We start from the raw sequence: 19,320 nt of genomic DNA, 5'->3' as shown, positions 1-19,320 counted from the left end.
GACAAAGTCACGTGCTTTAGACTTCCTCTTCCCCTTGTTGTTGATCAATGGCTAAGCTGAGCCGGACTCTTTGTGACCCCATGGACTTCTTCCTCCCCTGGGAGATGGCAAAAGCTGCGGCAGCGTGCCTGGATCCTGGGATGGAAGCTACTTAATGAGAAAGGCGGACTGAACAGGCCATGAAGCAAAGCTGCCCACTCACCGACTCAACCTCGGGCTACTACCTACCTTAGGCTGTCTCTGGGGAGAAAGATAAACTTCTACTTGTGTCTGTCACTCTCCCTGGAATCTCTCTGTCACAACAGGTTGTCATGTGGCTACATCAAAAGTTGATGAGCAAACATATTATTTAATGTTACAAAAGTGAACTACAGGCTTCCCTTGTAGCTCAGTGGTAAAGAATCTGCCTGCAGTGCAGGCGACCTGGGCTCTATTTCTGGGTCGGGAAGTTCCCCTGGAGAAGGAAATGGCAACCCATCCCAGTATTCTTGCCTGGAGAATTCCACGGACAGAGGAGCCTGGCAGACTACAGTCCATGGGATCGTAAGAGTCAGACACGACTTAGCGACTAAACCACTACCACCAAGTGAACAATAAGGGAATATTAAAAATCAACAAAACAATAAACAACGGTAGACATAAGGGAGAACAAAGAGCAGATAAATACTTGTTTTTCATAACTGTATATTATCTGAAATTGATGAATCAAGAAATAGTGCTATAACTGTACTGACAAAAACTAGGGGATTGACAGAAGAATGATTTTAGAACATTGCTTCAGAAAAGTGAGGCAAAGATGAGAAGAGATAGAATTGGAGGCTATTGCTTTTCACCTGAAATTCCCTCTCATCAAGAACCATGTGCAAAAACAAAAATAAAACACACTTAGGCATGTAAAAAAGATGCAGTGCCTCAGTGCACCATTTCATCTAAAGAAAAACTTGCTATTACAGGCTGAACAAATCCTGCCTTACCCTTATGACTATAAACTACAGTTATTATCTACTGCTGTCATGTCCGACTCTTTGTGATGTCAGGGACTGCAGCAGACCAGGCTCCTCTGTGCTCCACTATCTCCCAGAGTTTGCTCAGATTCATGTCCATTGAGTTGGTGATGCTATCTAACCAGCTCATCCTCTGTCATCCCCTTCTCCTTTTGCCTTCAATCCTTCCCAGCATCAGTGTCTTTTCCAATGAGTCGACTCTTCCCATCAGGTGGCCAAAGTATTGGAGTTTCAGCTTCAACATCAGTCCTTCCAATGAACACCAGGACTGATCTCCTTTAGGATGGGCTGGCTGGATCTCCTTGCAGTCCAAGGGACTCTCAAGAGTCTTCTCCAACACCACAGTTCAAAAGCATCAATTCTTCAGCAATCAGCCTTCTTTATGGTCCAACTCTCACATGGCTACTTGAAAAACTATAGCTTTGACTATACAGTTATCTGTATCTATCACTAAAAGACTATTTTTAATGAGTTTAATATAAATCCTAAAAATATGTATCTGTAAATCATGCTTCAAATATTTAAATTAGAACTTTGCCACCATTCCTGGAATAGAAAGTTTTAGCACTGGAAACTGCAAATGTTTGCTCTTGTATCAGAATTGTAGCATCCCTCCCCTCTAAGTTTACTTTCTGTTGCAGAAAGTAAGAATTTTCTCATGAGAGTATGCCTTGTGCCTTGTATCTGATAAAGCAGATAAAGGACAAGTTTTATGAAAATGTAGTCCTATTCCACTGAAAGGTAAATCTTAATGGCCTTTATCAACTATCTTTTAACACTATGCTGAACTTGGGAGAAAGGTGGAAGCCCTAAATGAGACCATAAACAAAGATACTAAATATCTTGCATTATGTTGTTTCTACTTTGTCCTCAATGGTTTGTTTTCTTCATTAATTTTAGATGATTAAATCATATTTTAAAAAGAATTTAGTTATTTCATGTGCACCTCAAACTATTTATCATCTCCAAAACTCAATTTGTTTCTTTCTTCACCAATTTATTATTTTTTCTGTATTCCTGATCCTGTTAAAAAGTACTTCCATTCCATACAACCACTAAACCCCAAACTTGAGAGTCATCCTCAGTCATTTTCTACTTTAATTTTTTATACTTAATCAACACCAAGTGCCACCAATCTTATTTCCAAGATATTGCTCAAATATATTCTTTTCTTTCCATCTCTCATCTAGAATATGGTCTTCCTGCCTCTACCCTGACTCCTTGTCACAGCCACCCTCCATTCTGCTGCAGGCATAATGTAAACTCACTCTGACCACGTCAGAACTCTGCTTCATGTGCTTCCACAGTCATCAACAACTATGAGGAAAACACAACCAACCTATTCTGGCAGTCAAGACCTATCAGATTCATTTCTCTTCCTATCTTAACTTCAGACCCCAACACTCACTGGACATTATACAATCCATTAACTCTTTTGTCCTTTACTTTATCTCTAGTCCTCACCAGTGTCTAACCTTTAATAAGCCACTCCAAAAGCATTTGTTGACTGAATGAATGAATGAAGAGTCTCTTCTGATGATAGTCAACCATTTAATGTTTCCTACACACTTTTCCATCCTCACCATATCACTTATATTTTCCATACCATATAAAGAATGAACTCTTCCTTTTTAACCTTCAAGGCCAGTTTAGACATCATCTGCCCTAGGAAACATTTTTTCACAGCTATTCCTCTCACCTTTCTCCCCAGTCATGCCATTAGAAAATGAATCAATTCTGCCTCTACTACTTCCAACCTCGGTACCTCTATTATTATATCTATTATTTGCAAGTTAGAATTTTAGACATATACATACCTCACTTAAAAATTCCTTGAGAGTAGTCAGCAGGATTCACTTCTGTAAAATAAAGACTCAATAAACATTTTCACGGAACTGAACTCAAATGTCACTTCCTCTGTATCCCCCCATCTCTGTTCATAATGTCCCAATTCCCCCAGGATAGAGTCCTATTCTATACCCAGGCAGTGCAGTATACTCGAGTTAACTTCTGACTCTATCTCTCAACCAGCTGATAAATCTTGAGCAAATTAATTACCTGTGTCTGATTCCTAACCTGCGTAATGTAGATCATATCACTTATTTCACTAAATTTCAGAAGGATTAAGTGAGATAATATTTTTAAAAATAACTAGAAGACTGCTCAGTGAATTTTACTTCCCTTACTGAGAAGGAAAAGCAAGAAGAGGTCTGAGATACCATGTAGAGATATAGCATGAGAGAGAGTGCGTGTATGCATATGTGCATGTGTGAGTGAGGATGACTGTGTTCATGTGTGTGCCTGCGTCTGTGTGTCTGTGTTGGAGGGTTTAATTAGTTCAATTTTGGACAGGGGAAGAGTGAGGTGATTGTTTAATATGCAACTTAGATAAGATTAATTTTTCTACTTCAGTAATTATAGTTTAATGATTGTCAAAAAATCATTATCTCTGACCAAAAGGAAAAACCTTGTTTTGCAATCAACTGTTTCAGTCGATTATATAGAGTGATATAACTTTATGCATGCATGAGGCAAATGTAATAATAAAACAGGAATTTGACAAAGTAAACTTTATTATTGTTCAGTCGCTCAATTGTGTCTGACTCTTTGTGACCCCACGGACTGTAGGACGCCAGGCTTTAGTCAACTCTAATTTGAACACATCAATAGCAGTTATAAAATATTGCTGGAATTCAATTAAAACTACCATTCTTACTCAGAGATAAAACTATTCTAGGACTTATAACTAATTTTGCATCATGACCCTGAAAAGTATCTACAACATCAGCGGTATTGAATTCCCGGTAGTAACCTTGTGACTGATATTGATTTGTCATCTGGGAGGTGAGAATTCTACCACTGAACCACCAAAGCCTTTGACTTGTTATCTGAATGCCAGTAAATTCCATTGTTCCCAGGTTCTTCTTCCATAGGGAATGCTAGCAATATTTTATGTTCCATAATTGCAGTACTAATTACATTCAGATTATTCTATAAGCAAGTTCCAGCCTTCTAATTATGCTTTTTTTGGTTTCAATTAAATGTTATTTTGCAAGGGAAGGTTAACACATTATATACAACAGTCTGTATTTCCCTCAGGTAATAAGAGAGCTCAGGAAACATGCACGCATATATTTTTCCCTACCAAAAAAGAAAAAAAAGACATCAACTCATGGATAGACTCTAGCCAAATGGCACATGAATCAAAATATCCTTAAGAATGATAAGCTAAGGGGTAAATGGTCATAATCACTGAAGGCAGTAGATGTTATTATATAATTAAATGAAAAAGATTAACATAAAAATCCTGAAGTGAACATATAATATAAAAATAATAGCAACAATCATGTAGATCTATAGGTACTACTTTAGTTAACAAAAGCAGAGAAGGAAAACAATAAAAGATTCCAAAATTCTTCCTGCAGAAAGGAGCCAAGTGCTACTGAATCTTACTTTTTTTAATTTAATGATTAGATTAGTTCAGGTTCAATAATGTTTTTAAGCACTTGTTCAAGGTCGTGGAACCTAAAATATGATGTCACTCTTTCAAATCCTTGTGAAAGATAAAAGCAAATAAAACACAGAAACCAGATGCCAAATACTGAAAATCAAGGGAAAAGATCATAAGAAAGGTATGAAACAGTAAGACAAGGAATGTCATCAGATACGTCCATGATAACAAAATATAAATGATGTAAATGCACCTGCTAAAAAATGACTCTCAAAGAGAGTTACAAAACAAAGAAATGGCATAATGCAATCAAAAGAGAAAAGAAGCAGAGAGAAAAAAGAGAGATTGCACACATGCACACATACCTGTGCACGCGTGAGTCCACACGCACACAAAGGTGGCAACATAAAAAATATCTTTTAAAAAAGAACTCACTCATCTTCTCCCTCAATCAGCTTCCAACCACCTCCCACTGAAATGGTAAGCAGAATATAAAAACAGAGCAAAATCTACACCAGCCCTGGAAACTAAAACATGATAAACTTGTGTAAGATAAAGTACAGAGGATGTTTTAAAGAAAAGGCCAACTCCTAACTCATCTATGTGCAAACACTGTTCCTGCAAGTTAGTGAAGGAGAATCCAGGATTCTAAGGAGGAGGAGCCAAGGCCAGAGAACAGGTAGGTGGAAGGCATTAAGAGCTTGATATCCGGCACAGGGTCTGTCTAAACCCAACAGGTCACCTCGGCAAGCACTTCTGACACTGCAAGCCACACTCACAGGCACTCTGCGGCGATGCCCAAGCCCAGCATTCCAAGGATTTGGGAAGCACTGCCAAGGCTGACTTTTGAAGGAGACAGTGAAGCCTGAGAAACATTCAGGGCACTGCCTGAAAATTCTGATGTCACTTTAACCCTAGGGAAAAAACTAACCCTAAGGCAACACTTTTCACTAGGGCCACCTCCGGTTCTGATGCTGCTTCCTTACTCGCTAGCTGAGGTCCCTGGAGTCTGAAAGTTCAACTGCTGTACACCTAAACTTTTGTCTCCTTCCCTTTTACCACCTTGAAAGATTTATGAAAAACACACCAAACTCAGATAGAAGCCTCTCTCACTTACCAAACTGGGCAAGCCCACACTGCATTCATGTTACTCTATTTAAACAGATGAGGGGAACAAAGTGAGGAATGAGAGACCATGGTCCTTGCCACCATGAAGCTTACCTATTTGTGAGAAAGATATTATTAGCAAGTGCAATAAAGATCACAGAGAGGCAAAAGGGGAATAAAGATCCTATATAACAGAAGGAAGAAGTCTAGCTTGAGAGGCATAAGAAAGCCAACCGGCAGGGAGTAATATTTAAACTAAGAATAAAGGATAAGGCTGGGTTGCCCAAATTAAGAAGGAGGGAAGAAGTGTACCAGACAAAGAAAAAGATGAGCAGGGACCCTGAGGTAAAAGTGAGTGCAGGCCACTGAAGGGTATGAAAGAAAAGCAGTGTGGCTAGAAGGTGTAAGTGAGCAACAGATGGACAAGACGATGAGGCTGATGAGGCAGGCAGAAGAAACCCTGAAGCTGTTAAAACAATTTGGAACTTCATCCTAGAAAGAAAGAGAAGTAACTGAGGGAGAGTAACATGATCAGATCTTCGCGTTTAAGAGATTGCCGCAGCTAAGAGGTGGGATATGGCTGGGAGTGGCATCAGTCAGAAGTAGTGAGACTAATTGGGAAGCTATTGTAGAAGTCTAGGCAAACCATTGACATAGGGTATGAGACAAGAAATAAATTTAATAAAGAGTCCAGTTCTGGCTGAAGCAACTGGGCACACGGTAATACCATCTACTAAAAGGGAACGGACAAGGCAAGAGACGTAACCTTGGGCAAAAATAATAAACTTTAAGCCTATTATAGGTACATACAACCAACCAAATGGAGACGAGATAGAAGCAAGTGGATATACAGGACTGTAGCTTAGATACAGCGGAGAAGGCGATGGCACCCCACTCCAGTCCTCTTGCCTGGACAATCCCATGGACGGAGGAGCCTGGTGGGCTGCGGTCCATGGGGTCGCTGTGAGTCGGACACGACTGAGCGACTTCACTTTCACTTTTCACTTTCATGCATTGGAGAAGAAAATGGCAACCCACTCCAGTGTTCTTGCCTAGAGAATCCCAGGGATGGGGGAGCCTGGTGAGCTGCCGTCTATGGGGTCGCACAGAGTCGGACACGACTGAAGTGACTTAGCAGCAGCAACAGCAGCTTAGATACAGAGCTAGGTTGTGGGTCAATTTAGGGGGAACTGACTTATCAGATGGAACTGAAGCCACGGAGTAAATAAGACTGCCTAAGAAAATGTGTAAAATGAGAAGACAAAATGTCAGAGCCCTGAGGAACCTCAACATTCAGAGGTGAGCTGGAAGAGAAAGAACTAGCTAAGAAGACCAAGAAAGAGCAGTGGCCAAAGAAGGCAGAGGTCAAGGAGAGTATTGTTCCAGAAAGACACTGGCGATGATGAGTTTAGGATGGTGATGAGGGTGCTGGCTAACATTTACTGTGAATTAAGTCTGTGGAAGACTCTGCACTAAGTAACTCATATATGCTATCTCATCTAATGATTTCAATAGTCCATGTGGTAGGAACACTTCTATCCTCAATCTACAAGTGAAGAAACTGAGGCACAGATAATTTAATTAATTTGCCTAAGATCATATGGGCTTCCTTGGTGGCTCAGACAGTAAAGAATCTGCCTGCAATGCAGGCCTGGAGGCCTGGGTTCAATTCCTAGGTCAGGAAGATCCCCTGGAGAAGGGAATGGCTACCCACACCAGTATTCTTGCCTACAGAATTCCATGGACAGAGGAGCTTGGTGGGCTACAGTCTATGGGGTCGCAAAGAGTCAGACATGACTAAGCAACTAACACTTTCACTTTTTTCAAAATCATATATCTAACAATAACAGTGTTAGAAGCTAAAAGAAAAGACTGTTTCTAGGAGTACTGTTCAGTCGCTCAGTTGTGGCTGACTCTTTGCAACCCGTGGACGGCAGCACACCAGGCTTCCCTGTCCTTCACCATCTCCCAGAGCTTGCTCAAACTCATGTCCATTGAGACAGTGATGCCATACAACCATCTCTTCCTCTTTTGTCCCCTTCTCCTCCTGCCTTCAACCTTTCCCAGCATCAGGGTCTTTTCAAATGAGTCAGCTCTTTGCATCAGATGGCCAAAGTACTGGAGCTTCAGCTTTAGCATCAGTCCTTCCAATGAATATTCAGGACTGATTTCCTTTAGGATTGACTAGTTTGATCTCCTTTCAGTCCAAAGAACTCTCAAGAGTCTTCTCCAACACCACAGTTCAAAAGCTTTAATTCTTCAGTGCTCAGCTTTCTTTATAATCAACTCTCACATCCATATTTGACTACTAGAAAAACCAAAGCTTTGACTAGACGGACCTTTGTTGGCAAAGTAATGCCTCTGCTTTTTCATATGCTGTCTAGGTTTGTCATAGCATTTCTAGGAATGAATGATAAGTATATCAAATTCACTGAAGGAAGATAGAGAGACCACTGGATTTAGTGATATGGACACCATTAGTGGCTTCAGTCAAAGCAGTTTCAATGGAATAGCTTGGATGTTTCATTTTCTTAGACCCTGTAGCCGATCCATCAGCAACCTATCACTTCCGCCACCAGCACCCTGGTCCAAACCGTTATCAACTCCTCTCTGAACCACTGAACTAGCCCTAATGGTCTACCTGCTTCCACACTTGGTCCCTGCAAATCATTTTCCACATAGCAGCCAGAATGACCACTTTAAAATACATATTAGATATGGTCACTGCCTGCCCAAAAGCCTTTAATGGCTTCAATCACAAAGAACAGTATCTAAACTCCTCATCTGGCCCTCCCTTTTGCCCTTAAAAAAAAAGATGTCCTTTTCATTATAGGGGACTGGAATGCAAAAGTAGGAAGTCAAAAAATACCTGGAGTAACAGGCAAATTTGGCCTTGGAGTACAGAATGAAGCAGGGCAAAGGCTTAACAGAGTTTTGCAAAGAGAACGCACTGATCATAGCAAACACCCTCTTCCAACAACACAAGAGAAAACTCTACACATGGACATCACCAGATGGTCAATATCAAAATCATATTGATTATATTCTTTGCAGCCAAAGATGGAGAAGCTCTATACAGTCAGCAGAAACAAGACCGGGAGCTGACTATGGCTCAGATCATGAACTCCTTATTGCCAAATTCAGACTGAAATTGAAGGAAGTAGGGAAAACCTCTAGACCATTCAGGTATGACCTAAATCAAATCCTTTACGATTATACAATGGAAGTGAAAAATAAATTCAAGGGATTAGATGTGATTGACAGAGTGCCTGAAGAACTATTGTCGGAGGTTCATGACATTGTGCAGGAGACAGTGATCGACTCCACCCCCAAGAAAAAGAAATGCAAAAAGGCAAACTGGCTGTCTGAGGAGGCCTTACAAATAGCAGTGAAATAGGATTGGAGAAGTGTTGCTGAAGTGAATTAGACAGAAAAAACAATTAATTGGACATGGGGATAAACAGAGGGGAAAAGAGAGGGATGAAAAAAAGATGATGATAAGATGTGAAGCCTGGGTGATTAAGAGAAGTGAACTTGGGGCAGGTTGGTAGGTGGGGGTAAAAAAATAAGTTGATCTATTGCATTTGAGGCACTGGTGGACTATTCATGTGGAAGTGTGTGGTAGAATTAGAAATGTGAGACTGTAGCTTGAAGAGACTGGAACTGTAGATAAAACATGTGTGAGTAAGGAAGGTTAAAAATAAAGGGGGGAAGAAGCATTTGTTGACTGGAGTAAGAACAAGGGCACAGGAAAAGCATCGTAGAGAAGATACAGTTTGATCTGACTGAATATGCCTAATCAGCATATGGCCTAAACAAACAATTCTTAGCTGTACATTTAGAACAACCAATGTAATTTCTCATGCTTAATGCCATTACTTTAGATGGGACAGTTATTAATAATATGATGTTTCTAATACATTGTAACCTATCCTCTAAATAAATACTAAATCTTTAAAAGGGTTATGTAATATTGCTCTGGATCAAATTACTGGGCACAGTAGACTGCAAGGTTCAAATAGGATCTTAGTCTCAGAATAACCTTTATATTTAGTTCCACAAAATAGACAGCTTGAACCAAATATAACAAGACAAAAAAAAAAAAAAGACAATACATAATTTTGTGTAATTTATTAGTCATGTCACTTCCGTTAAAAATTATGAAAGCTACTTGAAGACTTTTAGACAAGTCATAGATTACAGAATCTTAATGCAAAAGCAACATCAGGTATTATCCATCCAAAATTCATTCATTTTACAGGTATGAAAACTGAGGCATAGGAAGCTAAAATGCCTTAGATAAGAACAGGACTAGGAAACCCAGCCTTTCAAGTTGCTATCCAGTGACTGCTGACTCCCTTGGGACATGAACATACAGGCAAGAACGCAGATATGTCAATGAGTCTGCAATTTTCCAACTGATCCTGCATAAAGGTAAACGCCCTCTGCCTTCAACCCATCTTTCCAGCCCCTTCTGACTAGAAGGCATATTCACACACCAAGAAATCAGGAACAGGGCCAACAGTGCATGCACTCTTTGACGCTCAGTACCACGAGCCCAGAGCTCCAGGACCTTACGTGTGGTCCCTCATCCACATCGATTCTCTTGTACTGTGCACCTTTCCTTATTTCACTCTACTAATCTAAGATGAAAGAAATACCTACCTGTAATAGTCACTAGAGAGCCCTCCCAACCCAAACAAGCTCGGATGCTCTGACAACCAAACACAACAGAAGCAAGAGAAACGAAATAATAATGGACAATTCGGGGTTCTTGGCTTTATACAAGGGCTGTCCTGATATTTGTTACGGTCTCTAACATGCAGCATGGGTTTATTTTCAAAGTTGCCTTAACATATGTAACTGAAGGATTGATTTTGTTTTGTTTGGATTTTCATTTTTGCTTTAAATAAAATAACTGACCCAATAAACTATAAAATTTCACCGTGTAATTTATAGTAATAGAAGACAGTCATGCCATGGCCATGACAGATTGCAGAAAAGTACTTCATACAAACCATCTACTAATTTTCATCTTTATAATAACAGATCATAGCCCTAAAAATGACGCCATACACCTGAAAATTTAATTTTTAAAAAGTGTTCATGTATTAATCCCTGAGACTATTTAATAGCCCGACTTTAGCATAAGGTTCATTGCCTAGCATAAAGCAGGCAACTGCAGTTGAAAGAAGATGGTGAGAAGGAGTTTTCCTTTCATTGAAAAAGTTTAGCTATGGCTCACATTTTCAAACAGAAGTCTCCCCCACATTCTGAAGTGAGACAACAATGAGTTGCTGAAAGTTGAGACCAGAGCCTCCCTGAGAGTATCCACAAAGCAGGAAATCATGTTGTCCGTAGACTTGTGAGTCATAATTTCCACCAATGTGCACTTTCCAAACATATGATAATGCATCTATATTTTAAAATATGCAAAATTTTACAGTGGCTGTTTGTCAGTATATATTTTCTCAGTCAATAGCTACTAAAACCACACTGCTAGCATTTCTTAAATGAGTTAGAAATTACCCTTAATACTTGGACATAAACATGTCACTTTAGACAAGCATTATGAACAATGTACTATTTTTAGAAACAGAACCGGGATAGACAGTTGGTCAGGAACCAGGCCTTGAGAACACACTTCCTGTACCAGCACTGTTTTTCTATTTCCCCTGCCGTCAGCTCCATACTCTACAAACCTATCTACCGTCAGTGTCTTCAATGAAGTAAATTCCCTCCACTTTCCTCCAGGAAGTCGAGTATCAAGAAATTGTCTCACAGTTTGCAAATCAGCACACAGCTAGGCAATCTGATTACACAAATCCAGGTCACAGCTCTGCTCCAGGCTCCCGCAGCCAAGCATCAGAGTCAGGGTACAGTGGCCAGAGTGGTCAACTCAAGTGTTCAGGAACCTTGTAGGTGACATTCGAAGAGATAAGAGAAGCAAAGCATTCTGTAAGAAAGCAGGAGGGATGTGACTTATTATAAATTACTTTACTAGAGATTGGGAAAAGAGTACCTCCAAGCTGTATATTGTCACCCTGCTTATTTAACGTATATGCAGAGTACATCATTCGAAATGCTGGGCTGGATGACTCACAAGCTAGAATCAAGATTGCCAGCAGAAATATCAACAACCTCAGATATGCAGATGATACCACTTTAATGGCAGATAGTGAAGAGGAACTAAAGAGCCTCTTGATGAAAGTGAAAGAGGAGAGTGAAAAAGCTGGCTTAAAATTCAACATTCAAAAAACAAAAGTCATGGCATCCAGTCCCATCACTTCATGGCAAATAGATGGGGAAAAAGTGGAAACAGTGTCAGATTTCATTTTCTTGGGCTCCAAAATCACTGTGGATGGTGACTGCAGCCACGAAATTAAAAGATGCTTGTTCCTTGAAAGAAAAGCTATGACAAACCTAAACAGCATATTGAAAAGCAGAGACATCCCTTTGCTGACAAAGGTCTGTGTAGTCACAGCTATGGTTTCTCCAGTAGTCACGTACGGATGTGACAGTTGGACCATAAAGAAAGCTGAGCACCGAAGAACTGGTGCTTTTGAACTGTGGTGCTGGAGAAGACTCTTGAGAGTCCCTTGAACAAGGAGCTCCAATTAGTCAATCCTAAAGGAAATCAATCCTGAATATTCATTGGAAGGACTGATGCTGAAGCTGAAGCTCCAACACTTATGCCACCTGATAAGAAGGGCAGATTCACTGGAAAAAGACCCTGATGGTGGGAATGATAGAGGGCAAGAGGAGAAAGGAGTGACAGAGGATGAGATGGTTGGACGGCATCATACACTGACTGGACAAGAGTTTAAGCAAACTCAGGGAGACAGTGAAGGACAGGGAAGCCTGTCGCGCTGCGGTTCACGGTGTGGCAAAGAATCGGACACAATTTAGTGACTGAACAACAACAAGGAAATTGTCAATAATTATTGTATAAATAAAAACCTGAGCATGGCAATAAAAAATGCCCGTAAGGTGGTCCAGTGGTTAAGAAACCACCTTGCCAAGGCAAGGGACACTGGTTTGATCCACGGTCTGGGAAGATCCCATATGCTGCGGGGCAACTAAGTCCATGTACCACAACCAATGAAGCAACTATTGAAGCCCACACATCCTAGAGCCCACGGTCCACGGTAAGAGAATGAGAAGCCTGCACGCTGCAACGAGGAGCAGCCCCCACCCTCTGCAACGAGGGAAAGCTCGTGCACAGCAACGAAGACCCAGCATAGCCATAAGTAAACATGAAAAATCATTGTCTAATTGCCCATAAAGAACAACAACAAACCAGAGTCCTCCATCTGGTGGGAATCACACCCGCTTCATATTCTTGGGGAAGGTGAAGGGAGGAACTGGGAGGAGACTTAGCAGAACCTGTGTTCAAGGCCAACTGAACAACTTGGAAGAAGCCCAAAGTCCAGAGGAACAAGGCTTGGTGATGATGAAGACTTTTAAGGAGTTAGTTCCTTAGCTTACAAAAAGATAAGAAGCCACTGAAGGAAATTAAGCAAAGATGTAGCAGCAACAATTTTGCAGTTTAAGAACATCATCCTAGCTGCAGTATCCTTTCCTCAATGTTTCCCAGGCACTATTTGTGGAGGGAGAAGATGTCACGTCCCCTAAACAGGAAACGCTCCTAAACAGAATGCCATATGCTGATCAGGCATATTCAGTCAGATCAAACTGTATCTTCTCTACAATGCTTTTCCTGTGCCCTTGTTCTTACTCCAGTCAACAAATGCTTCTCCCCCCCTTTATTTTTAACCTTCCTTACTCACACATGTTTTATCTACAGTTCCAGTCTCTTCAAGCTACAGTCTCACATTTCTAATTCTACCACACACTTCCACATGAGTAGTCCACCAGCGCCTCAAATGCAATAGATCTAAAACACAACTTATTTTTTTACCCCCACCTACCAACTTGCCCCAAGTTCACTTCTCTTAATCACCCAGGCTTCACATCTTACCATCACCTTTTATTCATCCCTCTCTTTTCCCCTCTGTTTATCCCCAGGTCCAATTACCTGTTTCTTTCTGTCTAATTCACTTCAGCAACACTTCTCCAACCCTATTGCCACTCCTGGCTTATGTTTTCATTCTCTAACAAAAACTCTTGTAACTTTCCCTTATTAGTCCAACGGTTTCCTTCCCAATTTAATTCATCCTCTGGATAATTAGATAATAATATATCCTATAATTCAACTCTGATCATGACATTTCCAGGACCAAAAATAACTTCAACCTCAGAGTCGACTAACTGAGTCCAAATTTTCTAGACTAGCATTAAAGCCTCCCATGTTCTGGGCCAAACCTAACTTTCCATCTTTGCACTTTATTTTCTCTCTGTGCCCCCTCATATATGCTCCAGCTGTTTCCTACTCCTGGTCAATCTGATCTGGGAAATACTGGGTACTCAACAAAAGTTGATTTCCTTCCATATGAGTTTGCTATATTCTCCTTCCCCATGCCATCTCAATTTATAGGAAAACATCCCATCATTCTGAATAACTGATTCTCACACAGAAAATTATCATATTCATGGAAAATCTTGTAAAACCTAGAAAACAGATGGGAACGTTGACAAAGACGAGCAGTATGATTGAGCTGCAATGTCAAAAGAAAAAGGTAGTGACAAGCAGGATGCCATAGAAGTTTCAGAACATTTGAAACGTTAGAAGCATTACATGTGGGACAATGGATGCTAACAGTCTAGAGTTCTTCAAAATGATTCACTGGTCTCACAGAACTTACAATCCCCTGAAGAAGATTAATACGTATGGACTTCATAATGCAAGGTAGTAAAATCGTGCTCCAGTCAAGGTGCAAAATGTCTTAGAAGCATAAAAAAATTAGAAATTCTAAGAGATTAAGAAAGCTTCATAAAATACCATGCAACAGAGGCTGTAAGGACTTCAACAAATCTTGAGAAAAAGGTATTCCAGGCAGCAGAAACGGTCTAACGGAAAGGTAGAGGTGGAAATTGCTACAAGTGTGAGAAATAGGAAAACAACTGATGAACCCTGGGCCCCTAAACTATTACTATTTTGAACGTCTCTAATGATCACTTACACAGTTTTAATTAATTAAAAGTGTATGAGCTATTTGAGCTCAGGGTTTTACTTCAATGAATTCCTGAAAACAGGCAGATGATTATCTGCAGGATGGATTAGTTGTTATTAAACAGGATTTTCTCAGCTCTGTTGGATCCTAAGCTGCGTTATAATCCCTGAGTGTGGTGTCGCGCTCAGCTGACTCCCAGAGGCTGGCTCTTCGGCATTCTTGCAGTAGTATGAATGAAAAGCTCTAACATCTTGGGATCCCACTGAAGGTGACACACTCTTCTACATACACATCGCAATCAAGGAAAAATCATACATACATTTTAAGGACTGGTAACCTTGTAATACAAAGTTTAAAAATGCAAAGTCAAACCATGTAAATGTTTGCATAGTACAAAGAAGTCTACAATTAGAAGAGACTGTAGAGAAAATCTAGATCAACCATGTGACCCAAACTATGTCTATCTAGTTATTCCAGGAATTTGGAATTAGGGCTTATTGATTTAGTGTCTCCCTGTGCTTGGCCCTGAGAGACACCTACATATCCAGAAACTGTTAGCACCCACATATGACTGTGAGCACAGCGGGGGAAAGATCTCGCACAGAGAGATCAATGAAGCTAAGAAAGACGAAAACTAAAGACAGAGGAAGTTCCAGGTTTTCTATTCCTAGTCCCTAATAAGGTCTGCGTGCATTTGACTCCCATCACATTCCTGTCTTTCTTGTTCCTAAAACTAGTTCAAGTTCATTGCTGTTATTTGGAACAGAAGCTTAAATGAGGCAAAAACCAGAATCCGTCATAAGGTCAATTGGCTGATTTATTACTGAGCTACCTTTTCTATACTTTCTTCTCATTTGTATTTCCTTTAAAAGCCATAACCATGACTTTGGTATATTATAGAGACAAATATGTGAACAGGGATCCAGGACTCTGTTGAGTATTTTTAAAAGGAAAATCCATCATCTCCAGGAAGGAGAAAATGTAGGAATCTTCAAGGTAAAGCCTTGAGGTATCTGCATAGCAATCAGGGATGCAAACAACTGGTAAATTTTTTAAAAACTTTTTATCTTGTATGGAGGTATAGCCCATTAACAGTATTGTGGTCATTTCAGTTTGAACAGTGAAGGGATTCAATCATACATATACATGTATCCATTCTCCCCCAAGCTCCTCTCTCATCCAAGCTACCACATAACATTCAGCAGAGTTCCCTGTGCTACACAGTAGGTCCTTGTTGATTATCCATTTAAAATAAAGCAGTGTGTACATGTCCATCCCGGACTCCCTAACTAGTCCCTTCCCCCAATCTGTCCCCCGGCAACTGTAAATTCGTTCTCTAAATCTGTGAGTAACAACCGGTAATGTAAAGAGCTATGTGATTACTCTCATACCCAAAGCCAATATAATTCTGAACAAACCAGATGAGTAGATCCAATTCAGTCTCCTCTGAAGCATGAGAAAAAGGTCATAACTGAGCACAGGGCATTGCATCTGGAATGCCCTGAGTGACTAGCCACAGTTCTCCCAACCATACAAAGAGGTCTGGGTGCTCTCCAGTGAGATCCCTGACCCAGACCCAAATTTCAACACTGAATACCAAAACATCTTAGGTCCTGCTTGAACTATTGACCCTATGACATACCCAGCACTTTCTACTATTAGATAAGGGGAAGAAAGTAATGGAAGGTTAATATCACGGCACTCTTTTCGGGTGTACACGTCTGTGTGATGGGGCAAGTATCAAGATTTTCCTGAGACAGATCCCGTCTCCCCAAAGCTGGATCCACACCCAACAGATTTGACTACAAGGAGACCAGTTAAACATGTAGAGCAAGTTAGAGTTGACAATCAGAAGCCTGGACCAATCTAGTGGGTGGCTCTGCAGGTTTCTATAAACAAAAACAATCCTGGAGGATCCTGGAGTTGGAAGGGACATAGAGACTATGTACAAATTCATCATTTGACAGAGAAGGAAGCTAAACATTGAAACCAAATTCATTAAACAAATCCCTAACTACAGTAATACAGGTGAGATGAAAATCAAAGGGACTGTGACCAGATTGTGACAGAACCAAAAAAGATTATTTCCTAAAGTTTCTCTAATGGTTGAAAATTTATTTTTAATTATAAAAGAAATACTGTATTAGAAAAATCTATGAAAACTACTGTTGGGATTTTTTTTTGCATATTCTTATTACTTAAGTTTAGCAAAACGGTTTCTGACCAAATGGGTTAGCATTTCAGTTAAGGTAATATTAGACCAAGCACCTTTAAAAGTCAAAAAACTGTGTGTTGATTCAAAAACCTATCTGATGTTGTATATTTGCAATCTTGGCAGACAGGCAGTTTAGGCACTGTGACAAAACTCTAAATGGCAGAGAGTTGCTTATTTTAATATATATTTAAAAAAATCCAGACATTCACATAGGGCCCTAATAAAAGTCACCAGAAATTAGACTTATATGTCAGCTGGGACCAAAATTAAAAGAATAAATGTTTAAATGGTCCAAATATAAACTTGATTTCCAAAATTGCTGGCAAGGGGCCATAGTACTCTGGATTTCAGTCTTCAAAGGCTGCTTGACCACAAGTATTAAGTCAACACATTACTGAGGGAAAAAAAAACAACATATACTGTCTGGCAGTACAATCTACCCTTTATCTGCAGCACAGTATATTTTAGAAGACCATTGATAAAATGTGAAGATAGAACCTGTTGTGTCCCCCAAGAAGTGCTATTAAAGTTACTTTTAAAGTGCAGATTCATTAAAAAGTAGGTCTTTTTTTAAAAACAATATTAATCAGAAGCAAACATGAAGTTGATATTATTTAAATTAACATCAATAATCTGCACATACTAAATATTTTTAAAATCTATCCATTTTATAAATTACATGAATCCTAAGACTATTTTATAGGCAAAACTAACTTAAAAATCTACTTTGCCACCACCACTGCAAATGGAAAAAGGAAGCAATAGACCAGAGGGTGTTGAATATAATCTATACTTTGTAGAGTCAGTTTTCAACTAATTTTAAATCTTAGCTGTTAGCCATATCTTATTTTGACAGTTTAGCTTATTGGTGGCAAAAACAAAAGCAAACTAAAATTTCCGAAGAGGTCTCAACTCTGAGCAATTATATTTTCTGTTCTTCCATTCCAGATAACATTAGGCATCGAGAAGTTTTGATGACTATATACTCATCACAGATATAAAAGTTCCTGCAATTTGACATTTACCTTAAACTCTACATTTGTACTTTCAAATAATTACTTTTTATAATAATCTTATTCCACATTATTTAGAGAAAGCTATCTTTAAAAATCGTCCTGTTAAGACTACAAAATTACCTCGCTTGATAGCTCGTAGTCCTAAACCAAATAAGGCAGGAATGGCACCTTTCGATCTTATAGTTGCAAACAGCCCAGGGTGAAACTTACAAACTAGACTCCGATGCCCTTTTTTCCGCTCAAAAACAAAACAAAACTGGTACCTGGAAAACCCGGGATTTTGTTCGGTTTTGGCCTATTAGACACCAGCCGGGCCCGCGGGAGCCTGACCCCGCGGCGAGGGCGGCGGTGCGCTTCTGGGCGCGCCCCTTGTCGCCACGCGCCCGCCGCTCCCGGCGCTGTCCCCCTACTCGCCCGGCTCCCCGGAGCCCCTCCCGGACGCGCGGCGGGAGGCACGGGCCTGGCTGGCCGTTCCCACGCGCCCGGGCCCGTTATCTCAGCGGCTGCTGCGCAGGAGTACCCCCCGCCACACACACACACACACACCTCCGCGCGGGGCAGGGGACTCCGAGGTGGTCCCCGGCGCGGACCCGCGCCCTCCCGAGCCCGAGGCGGCGATCCTTCCCCAGCCGTCCTGCCAGGCCCCTCCCTCGGGGGCCCACGTCGGTCCAGAGCCTCCCTCGGGCTCGGGTTCGCTCCCGGGACGGGATAAGGTGTCAGCTACGCTGCCAGACGCCTCCCGTCGGCGGGGGCGAAGCCAGCCCTGACCTCCTTCTATCCGCCTCTCACCACCCGCGCCCCTCCTGGGCTCAGGAGAGGGGGGCTCCCGGCAGGAGGCTGAAGGGGGCGCTGCCGGCGCTCGCAGGGGAGCGGAGGTCGGGGTCACATCTCAACTCGGCGGGGTCCGGGCGACAGGGCAGACGAGGGGTGGGGGGGCGAGCCCCAACTCACCGGACTGCACTGCTCCTCGGGCCGCGGCCGCGGCCAGGCAGAGGCTGAGGCAGAGGCAGAGCAAGAGGGGGCGCGGGAGGGTCCGCCGCGGGCTCATGGAAGTGACAGGGAGCCGCCGCCGTCGCCGCCGCCGCCGCCGCTGTCCGAGCCTCCCTCCCTTCCTCCCCGGCTCCGGGCGACGGACGGGGCGGCGGGAGGCATGACGGGAAATTCCTGGGCACGGGCAGCCGAGTCCAAATATGAGCAAAGGAGACGAGCGAGGGAGGACCGCCGAGCTCGCCCGCCGCGGACGGGGCCCGCTGCCCGGGTCTCGGCAGCCGCCAACTCCCTCCCTTCTCTGAATCCTCCTCCTCCAAGGCTGCCACCCCAAGGCCGCCGGCCGCCGAGCACGACCCAGAGGTGCCCTCTGCCAGAAGGCATCCCTTTCCAGTGTTAGGGCCCAAGAGCAGAGCGGAGCATCCCCCCTCCACGGGTCCCGCCTAAGACCCCTGAATTAGAAGAG

General features: G+C 41.8%; 1 protein-coding gene and 1 long non-coding RNA gene across 5 annotated transcripts in view; one reads left to right on the top strand and one right to left on the bottom strand.

Moving 5' to 3' along the window:
• Positions 1-19,081, bottom strand: part of MSRB3 (methionine sulfoxide reductase B3) — a 169,744-nt gene extending 150,663 nt beyond the window's left edge. The window contains exons 1-2 of one of the 4 annotated variants that reach the window (XM_043447420.1): positions 18,819-18,965; positions 2,822-2,863 (exon numbers count right to left, since the gene is read on the bottom strand). Coding sequence is in view for 1 of the 4 variants with exons in the window: in XM_043447417.1 (XP_043303352.1) it covers positions 18,819-18,915 (97 nt within the window). In the remaining 3 variants the exon portion in view is untranslated. Of the gene's footprint in view, positions 1-2,821; positions 2,864-18,413; positions 18,557-18,818 lie in introns of those variants that run through there. The other 3 variants (XM_043447417.1, XM_043447418.1, XM_043447421.1) reach the window with 3 other exon arrangements.
• Positions 3,363-11,713, top strand: LOC122427741. The gene is made up of 3 exons (XR_006265529.1): positions 3,363-3,374; positions 4,437-4,440; positions 11,569-11,713. It is a non-coding gene; the product is annotated as an uncharacterized LOC122427741 (long non-coding RNA).
• Positions 19,082-19,320: the final 239 nt, after the last annotated feature.

This window comes from Cervus canadensis, chromosome 25 (genome assembly GCF_019320065.1).
Source record: "Cervus canadensis isolate Bull #8, Minnesota chromosome 25, ASM1932006v1, whole genome shotgun sequence".
NCBI classification, from domain to species: domain Eukaryota; kingdom Metazoa; phylum Chordata; class Mammalia; order Artiodactyla; family Cervidae; genus Cervus; species Cervus canadensis.
The sequence above is the reverse complement of the archived record's forward strand: the minus strand, read 5'-3'. Positions and strand labels throughout refer to the sequence as shown.